Source organism: Elephantulus edwardii, unplaced genomic scaffold, assembly GCF_000299155.1.
Source record: "Elephantulus edwardii isolate Elephantulus edwardi_28Jun2011 unplaced genomic scaffold, EleEdw1.0 scaffold00342, whole genome shotgun sequence".
Lineage (NCBI taxonomy): Eukaryota > Metazoa > Chordata > Mammalia > Macroscelidea > Macroscelididae > Elephantulus > Elephantulus edwardii.
In genome coordinates this window covers 1270655-1280190 of record NW_006400092.1, presented here as the reverse complement: position 1 = coordinate 1280190, position 9536 = coordinate 1270655, and the positions used below count along the sequence as shown (strand labels likewise).

At 37.3% G+C, this 9536-nt stretch overlaps 1 protein-coding gene across 1 annotated transcript in view; it reads right to left on the bottom strand.

Annotated features, from left to right (window-relative positions):
* Positions 1-50: 50 nt before the first annotated feature.
* LOC102854933 (alpha-2-macroglobulin-like) overlaps positions 51-9536 on the bottom strand; it is a 121260-nt gene continuing 111774 nt past the window's right edge. Inside the window, exons 30-36 of the mRNA XM_006901760.1 lie at positions 8294-8512; positions 7989-8119; positions 7475-7565; positions 5529-5597; positions 4899-5001; positions 743-784; positions 51-73 (exon numbers count right to left, since the gene is read on the bottom strand). Of these exons, the coding sequence (XP_006901822.1) occupies positions 51-73; positions 743-784; positions 4899-5001; positions 5529-5597; positions 7475-7565; positions 7989-8119; positions 8294-8512 (678 nt within the window). The remainder of the gene's footprint in view (positions 74-742; positions 785-4898; positions 5002-5528; positions 5598-7474; positions 7566-7988; positions 8120-8293; positions 8513-9536) is intronic.

Here is a 9536-nt window from a genome sequence, read left to right as displayed (position 1 = left end):
CTTTTATTCCTGGGGAGGCCCAGCTGATAATGTACATAGTTCTCTATTTTTCAAGCATTTCCTTTCTGAGATTCTAAACAATATAAAGAAAGGTAGAAACAATAGAGACATTCTTTGGTTTACCAAAAAAATATTTTTGTTTGTTTGTATTTTAGTTATAAATAGTTTCATTCAATAAAATTTATTTATTTGATGTACTACAGATGCCTTGTAATTTTACACATTTTTAAGTGCAATTTTACATTTATAAGTGCAGAGCCAAAATTCTCACAATAAATACTATTTTGTAAAAAAAATCATGTCAATTAATTTAAATAAATGTCTTCTGTTTCACATCACTCATTTTTAAAAGATATACATAATTAAAGTGACATTTTCCTTGGCCTTAACTAGCACAACTTTAAAGAGCTCCCAGGAAAGCTGCTAGTTACAAATATAGGACATTATGACTGTGTATAAATGTAAACTAAATATTAGGTGATTTAATTTTTACATAAGTTCTTAGAGCTATACTCAAGTAAGCCACGGAGACATTGGTAGTTTTACTTTACTTTTTTGCCTCTTCTGAGGCATTCTATAATACGTTTGAAATAGTTCCATTGATAAATGATGCATCAAGATGTTTTCTTATGTGCAAGGATACATTAATTGTAAAAAATAATCTTGTACAGAGAATTGACATATTGTGTTTATTCTTCCCTTCCTTCATAAATTAAAATTAGGCTTTACTGTTTATACTTACCAGCACTACAAGGGGCACTGTACTCTTCAATGATAAATTCATCTGAAATACAAATATGAAGGTATGTTGAAGAAAGTGTGAAGACATTCAATAATAGGCACTTGAGCAGCTAATTATCAGTTGTGTAGACAAAGTAAGAAAGCAGTGCTCTATTGCACAAATTAGAGATAAGGTTGTTGTTGTTGATTGCCATCAAGTCGAGTATGACTCATAGTGACCCTATCAACAAAAGACCTGAAGATTTTCTATCACTATCATCATTTCTCAAAGTTCAAAGACTTTCCGTAGGCATTTCTTTAGGAAGTAGATGCCACTCCTGCTTCCTAAATACAAAGGCCCTCCATGAGGTCTAGTTGACTCTAAACAAGAGGATTACATTAAAAAACCAACTAATATGACATGTTGTTGTTGTTAGGTGCCATTGACCCACAGCAACCCTACTATGTATGCAGCAGCTCTGAATGCTTCCCTGTCCTGAGATGATTTATTTTTATTCTGAGCATTTATTCTGAAGATTAAAGGATTGATGGAAATGGATCATGAGAGAAAATTAGGCTTGATATGGACACATGGGCAGGGTCAATTAGATAGCTCATATGAGTTTAATGATGTGGTTGTTATTGTTGTCAGAAGCTATTGAATCAAATACGACTCCTAGTGACTTTATAAATAACAGTTCTGAGTCCTGTCCTATCCTGTGCCATCCACATTATCTCTGACACACTTGAGCCCATTGCTGCAGCTATTGTGTCATTCTGTCTCCTTGAATGTCTTCTCCTCTTTGCAAATCCTCCCTCCACCTTTCCAAGAATAATGTCCCTTATCAAGGAATAGCCTCTCCTAGTATGTAAGTTGAAGCTTTACCATCCTTGCCTCCAAGAAGAACTCTGGTTGCATTTTCTCCAATATATATCTGTTTGTTCTTTTGGTAGTCCCTGGGATATTGAGTACTCTTCTCTAACATTACAAATCAAAGGTATCAACTCTTGTTCTGCCATCCTTATTCATTACTCAGTTCTCAGATGCATACCAAGTGGTTGAAATAACCTTAGCCTGAATTAGGCACACTTTGATTTTCATGCTGACATCATGGTTCTTCAGTAATCTGGAGAAGTCTCTGACTGTGGGCTTGCCCAATGCACTAAGTCAGCTGATCTTTCTATGGCTGGTACTAATGCTGTTGATTGTGGATCAATGTAAGATGAAAACATTGATAATTTCAATCTTTTCTCTATCTATCATGATGGTCCTGATCAGTCTAGCTGTTGTTGTTGTTGTGTGCCTTCAGGTTGCTTGTGACTCATAGCAACCCTATCTACAACAGCTCTAAACCCTGCTCTATCTTTTGCCAACCTAATTGTTTCTGACACCTTTCCCCATTACCCCAGTGATGGAATCAATCCATTTCATCAAAGGTATTCATTCCTCTCCTGTGCTGTCCCTGCACCCTCCTAAGCATGACGTTCCTCTCCAAGGACTGATCCCACCTGGCAACATGTCCAAAGTATGTCAGACAGGGCTTCAGAATTCTTGCCTCCAAGGAGCAGCTTGGCTTCAACCTCTCCAGGACTAACTTGTTTGTTCTCCTAGCAATCCATGGTTTATTCAATATTCTTCTCCAGCACCAAAGCTCAAAGGCATCAATCTCCTATCATCCCTAGTCATTGTCTGATGCATAGCAAGTAATGGCAAAGACTAAGGCCTGTATCAGATGCACCTTAGTCTCCACGCTGACATTGTTGCTCCTTAGTACCTTGGATATGTTTCTGATAGCAGATTTCCCCCAATACTATTCATCTTTTAATTTCCTAGCTGCTGGTACCAAGATTGTTGATTTTAGAGCCAAGAAAACTGAAGCTGTCAACAATCTCTCAATCTCTTTACCATCTATCATGATGCTGCCAATCAGCCCAGCAGTTAGAATCTTTGTCTTCTTGATGTTGAGCTTCAATCCTTATTGAAGGCTGTAGTCCTTGACCTTCTGCAGAGAGCACTCAGTTTCACCAAGCAGGGTTGTGTCTGCATAAAGCAGATTGTTGATGAGTCTATCTCCAATATTGATGCCACATTTCTTCTCATAGAGTCCAGCCTTCCGGACAATCTCTTCTGCACATACATTGAAAAAATATGGAGATAGTACACATCCTTGATGCACACCTTTCCCAATTTTGAACCATGCAGTGTTTCCTTGCTCTGTTCTGACAGCTGCCTCCTGGTCCAAGTATAAGTTTCGCATAAGCACAATCAAGTGTTCTGGGATTCCCATTCTTCTCAAAGTCAGCCACAGTTTGTTATGATCCAGACAGTCAAACACCTTTGCATAATCAATGAAACACAGGTAGACCTTCATCTGGTACTCTCTGCTTTGAGCTAAGATCCATCTGACCTTAGCTATAATATCCCTAGTGACAAAGCCTTTTCTAAATCCATCCTGCACTTCAGGCAGTTCTCCGTTGATGTGCTGTTCCAGTCATTTTTGAATGATCTTCAGCAGAATCTTGCTTGCATGTGATATCAATGATATTGTTTGATAATTTCCACACACTGTTGTATCACCTTTTTTTGGAATGGGAACAAATATATATCTCTTCCCAAACAGCGTACCTCTGGGATTGGAATGCAGCTTCTTGCCACTAGGCCACCAGCACTCTTAATCAGTCTAGTCATGAGGGTATTTTTATTCTTAGTGTTGAGATACAATCCATATTGAAGGCTATAATCTTTGATCTTCTGCAGCAAGCACTTGAAGTCCTCCTTACTTTCAGGAAGCAAAGTTGTGTCATCTGCATAATGTAGGTTGTTGAGGAATCTTCCCCCAATCCTGATTCTGATTCATGAAGTCCAGCTTCTCAAATGATATGCTCAGCCGACTGATTGAATAGGTAAGTAGTAAGGATACAACCCCAAAGCACAACTTTCTTCATTTTAAATCGTGCAGTATTCTCTTGTTCTGTTCAGATAACAGCTTCTTGGTCAAGATGTAGGTTTCATTTGAGCATAATTAGATATTCTGGGATTCCCATTCTTTTTAGTCTTAGCCATAGTGTATTATTAACAGATCCAAGGTGGGAAGTGGGGGGCTGAGGGGTAAGGATGGGGGGACATAGGGGATTTAATTATAGGGTGGCACAATTTGATGGCTGGAGGGAGGTAAAAGAAATGGGAAAGATCTGATGAGAAAACAATGTTTGCTAATTTTGTAAGTAAACTAGTTATAAAATAAAAAAAAATTATTTAAACAAAAGAAAAAAGTTATGAGTAAGTAGCATAAATTCCTGATATATGGAAATGTTTTTAAACTTTTTAAGACTATCAAAGCACACAGTGACTAAAACAATGTGCTCATTTGTGAGGATGGTACAAGATCCAATAATGTGTCATTCTGTTGGACACAGGGTGGTTTGGAATCAGAACTGACTTTATGCCATCTAACAATAACAATCCAAAAGAACAAGTATAAAATAAATAACATTAGGTCTCCTAAAATACATCAATACTAAGATATAGCCTTTTACTTATTCTTGTTCTTTTCATAATTTTTGAGTAGTCCAACCCATACCAAAATGTTGTAGAATTTTGACAGAACTCATTGCCCATAATTGTTTTCTTTTTTGGTACACACCCTTCCCAATTTTTTTTTCACTAGCTTATTTACAAAATTCTAATACAAAATCAAACAAATTCTTTCAATTTCCCTCACCTCCCCACCCATCAAATTGTACAATGATTAATTCTCTCTTCCCCCTTGAAATCTACATCCCTCTGCTTCCAGCCTCTCCCCTCCTCCCCCCGGACCTTTATACTCATTCTACATAATGGTTTTATACAGTATTTATCTTTGTGGGACTGGGTTAGTTCACTCAGTATAATGCTCTCCAGTCCCTCCAAAGTTACAAAGTTATTGCTCCTGTGTGCTGCATAGTATTCCATTGTATGAATGATAATCAATTTGTAAGAAAGGTTCTAAGAACTATTAAAAAAGTAGATAGTAAACTGATAATATACTTTATGATTATTCGGTGATTGTAAACTCACATTTTCTTCAATTTCAATATTGTGATGCTTTCCCCCCCACAGAAGAGACAGCCTTTTAACTACATAAATAGATCGTTTATTTGTTCATCTATAAGCCTCAGCATGGCTGGATCTCACTTACCTGTCTCATAATAATCATAAGCTTTGACTGTAGCAGGTTTTAAATTCTCTACTTCAACATCTTGTTCCACTAGGAAGGAGAAACTCAAGGTTTGATTGGTTAGCTAAAAAGACAGGAAAACAGAATTAAAATCAAAGGTAAGAAAGTTAACCTCTCATATTAAGATATTACCAATCCCCGATATCCAACCAAAACTTATAGAAATAAGTTTTAGGTGAGCTCTGGTGGCCTAGTGGCAAGAACTTGCACTGCAATCTCAGAGGTGCACGGTTCGAATCCACCAGATACTCTGCTTGAGAAGGAGGAACAATCTTCTCCTGTACCAGTCAGATCTGATTTGATGGTACACACAAAAAATAATGAAATAAAAAAAAATAAGTTTTAGAAATAATGGGTGATTTTGAGATTTACATGACACATTCTAGTGTCAGATAAAATGAGAAAAAAGACAGTTGTACAAACAGTCAAATATAATAAACTGTGTTTTCTTGATCAATGTAGACCTTATTCTGTGTTCATTTTCTCCTCCCTAACTTATATTCACAGATGACTCGATTTGATAATTGGATAGAACTTCTAAAGTCTTCAGTCGTCTTTCTGGGCCTAGTACGATGGGATGGAGCTTCTTACCTCTTCAAAGTAAATTAAGACGTGGTTGGTGCTCACTTCAGTCCTTGGAATCTGAGGCCTTTCTTGGAGCTGTTGACCAAGAGCATAAATCAGAAATGTGGAATGAGAAAATTTTCAGGAAAGAGCAGTTTTAAGTATTTATCATCTAAATGGCTTCTCAAAGCATTCAAACTATTAATATTAGTTTCTTCAGGAATAAGAGTAATGATGAAAGTGAAATTTTCTGAATTTTCACTGTGTTCCAGTCACCCTTTTAATTGCCTTTATATGTGTAAATGGTATAAATTTTATATGTGTAAATGATATGAATTTCAGATAAACATTATATAATAATTTTCAGATCAATACCCTAATTATCTTCTTTTTCAGACAAGAAAATGAGTCCAAGGAGATTAATTTGTGTAGAGTTTAGATGTTCTGAAAAACATTTAGAATTATATTTTAAGGAGGTGCTCAAGTTTGGAAAATAATAATAATAATCATATGTACTTGTTATTTATTACAAATGCCATTAAATTTCATTTTGAACTCTTCATATAATATTTTAATATCAATTATATTTAAATATAAAGTGAATTTTGTTTAAATAGGTTAATATTTGAATAGTTAAGTGTTTGTGCTACCCAAGGACTCCATGCCATTGTATGTTGTTATTGTTGTTATGTCCCATCAAATCGCTTGCAACTCATAGCGACCCCATGTACAACAGTCCTAAACCCTGCTGGCTGTATCCTGTGCCAATCGCACTGCCTCTGACACACCCATCCTGATTACCCCAGTCATTGAATCAATCCACCTCATAGAGGGTCTTCCCCTCCTGCGCCTGCTCTCTACCCTCCCAAGCATGATGTCCCTCTCCAAGGACCTGTCCCTCCTTGCAACATGCCCAAAGTATGTCAGACAAAGCCTCAGAATCCTTGACTCCAAGAAACAGCCTGGTTTAACCCTCTCCAGGATGAATCTGTTTGTTTTCTTTGCAGTCCATGATACAATCAATACTCTCCTCCAGCACCACAGCTCAAAAGCATCAATTCTCCTTGTATCCTCCTTGGTCATTGTCCAACTCTGTGATGCATAACAACTGATTGCAAAGACCATGGCCTGTATCAGGCACACCTTAGTCTCCAGGGAGACACCGTTTCTCTTGAGTACTTTAGAGAGGTCCCTAACAGCAGACTTTCCCATCGCAATAAGTTTTTTGATTTCCTGGCTACTGGTGCCAAGAATGTTGACCGTGGAGCCAAGCAGACTAAAGTTGTTAACAATCTCAATCTCTTCACCATCCATCCTGATACTGCCAATTGGTCCGGTGGTGAGAATCTTTGTCTTCTTTACAGTGAGCTTCAATCCATACTGAAGGCTGCAGTCCTTGACCCTCTGCAGCAAGCATTTCAGATCCTCCTCAGTTTCAGCAAGCAGGGTTGTGTCATCTGCATAACGCAGATTGTTAATAGACCTTCCACCAATCCTGACACCACACTTCTCATAGAGCCCAGCCTCCTGGATAATCTGTTCTGCATACAAGTTGAAAAGGTATGGAGATAGGACACATCCCTGGCATACGCCTTTCCCAATTTTGAACCATGCAGTGTTTCCTTGCTCTATTCTGACAACTGCCTCTTGGTCCAAGTATAGGTTTCTCACTAGCACGACCCCATTCTTCTCAGAGTCAGCCACAATTTCTTATGATCCACACAGTCAAACGTCTTTGCATAATCAGTGAAGCACAGATATACATTCTTCTGGTATTCTCTGCTTTCAGCTAAGATTCATCTAACATCAGCTACAATATCACTAGTAGCTGATGATGCCATTATATACACTATTAATATGATAGAAAACAAAATTTTAAGAAACAAAAATATCTTAAAAATTACATTGGCAAAATTGTCAGCTAAAAAAATAATCATTTGTCATACCTTTTCTGTTAGGAATTTAGAATTTACCTTTTTCACTGATAGTTTCATAGGTATGAAGCCTGATACCATCTTCACATCAACAATGGCCATATTGGAGCTCGGTCGTTCCCCAGTATAACTATGAAGTAAAACAAACAAGCATTAGGCATGTTACTACGTACACTGGAATTAATTTAAGACAGCAATGTCACCCATTTTATTTTATTTTATTTCTAGAGTTTCCTCTCCCTAACTACCACTCAATTTCTGTATCTACTCTATTTGCTTTTATTTATGATTTTATAGGAAAAAAGGACAAACCTCCTCACTTGATTCACTTATTCTCTGGAAGTATGGCAACATTCTGGTCTCTTTCATTAAGAAGGAAGAAAAGTTTTTTTCAGTAAAAAGGAAGAAAGTTTCATTTTAATAAATACTGCTAAAAAGGTAATGGCTAACTAATATAAATACTGCTGATGTTTTGTATTCATTACATATGACTTTGGACAGTGGAGCTGCCCATACAAGAAAAGAAAAGATCTGGTATCAATGAAGGATTTACCTAATGTTGATAAGAATCTGGAATCTCTTGTGAGCTCTTGCATCATTACAACTCTTGGGCAGCGTATCAACCATCAAGGAGAAGGGAGATTTCCGATCTTTCTTTGGTAATATATTGTATCTCAAGGATGTCTAAAATGAATTGAAAGAAACATTCTTTATAATTTTATTGAAAGAGTTTATCAATCTCTTCCAGATAACTCACCTGTTCTCTTAGCTCCTATTTTTCTTTGTACTTCTGAAGTTGAAAATTCATTGAGACTTTCTTATTTCTAGAATTCCTCAAGATCTGAAAAACAATCTCACCTGGAGATACACACATCCTGATCCAGACACCGTTGTGCTGTACTCTCCTGGAATCTCTGGCAGTTGCACCTCCTGCAGCAATAGGCGGTTGGCATTGTCTACCTGGAATTCTTTGGTGAATGCCCCTGAAGACTTGACTGTGACAGTAGTTGTTTTCTCTCTTTTAGTGAAAATCTGTGCTTCATATTTGGCAAGGGCTTGGAGAGCTACCACTGTATCCTGTAAAAAATTGTGTAGAAATCACAGGTATGTAAGAGAAAATGATAATAGATGTAAAGTATATTAACACCACTATCTCTCATATATTTTTATTTCCAGTCAAGATAAAACCTTCCAGTGGGTTTTCATTCAGAGGCAGTCAATCACACAGGAGGAGATTGTCCACCTTTCTACCACAGATCACTTTGTTATTAAAACCATATGCATTTTAAGTTGGCAGCACTACTCCTTAGGCAACCAGAGCTCCTTTCTCATATGTTGTTGTTGTTGTTTTGTGCTGTCTAGTCGCTTGTGACTCATAGCGACCCTATGTACAACAGCCCTAAACTCTGCTCTGTCTTGTGCCAATTGCACTGTCTCTGACACTCCCATCCTGATTAACCCAGTCACCGAATCAATCCACCTCATAGAGGGCCTTCCCCTCCTGAGCTGTCCCTCCACCCTCCCAAGCATGATGTCCTTCTCCAAGGACTGGTCTCTTCTTACAATATGTCCAAGTATGTTAGATGGATCCTCAGGATCCTTGCCTCCAAAGAACCACCTGGTTTAACCCTTTCCAGGATGAATCTGTTTGTTTTCTTAGCAGTCCATGGTACTCTCAATACTTTTCTCCAGCACCACAGCTCAAAGGCATTAATTCATAATCCTTAAATGGAATTTTGATTCTTTTCAAATCAAGTTATTAATCAAGCATAAAAATTTTTTGGTAATCAGATATCTTACAATATACATGTGAATATTATACTCAACTATCTAACACAACAAGAGGTTATTTCAATAAGTTATAAATTTATTCAATAATATTTTTGTATGGATATTACAAAAGAAAGAAAATAAACATGTGATAGACTATTAATAAACTACTACAAAGAAAATGAGAAATAAGATAGTTGTTGCTGTTGTTATGTACCATCGAGTCACTTGCGACTCATAACGACCCTATGTACAACAGCCCTAAACTCCGCTCTGTCCTGTGCCAATCGCACTGTCTCTGACACTCCCATCCCGATTATCCCAGTCACTG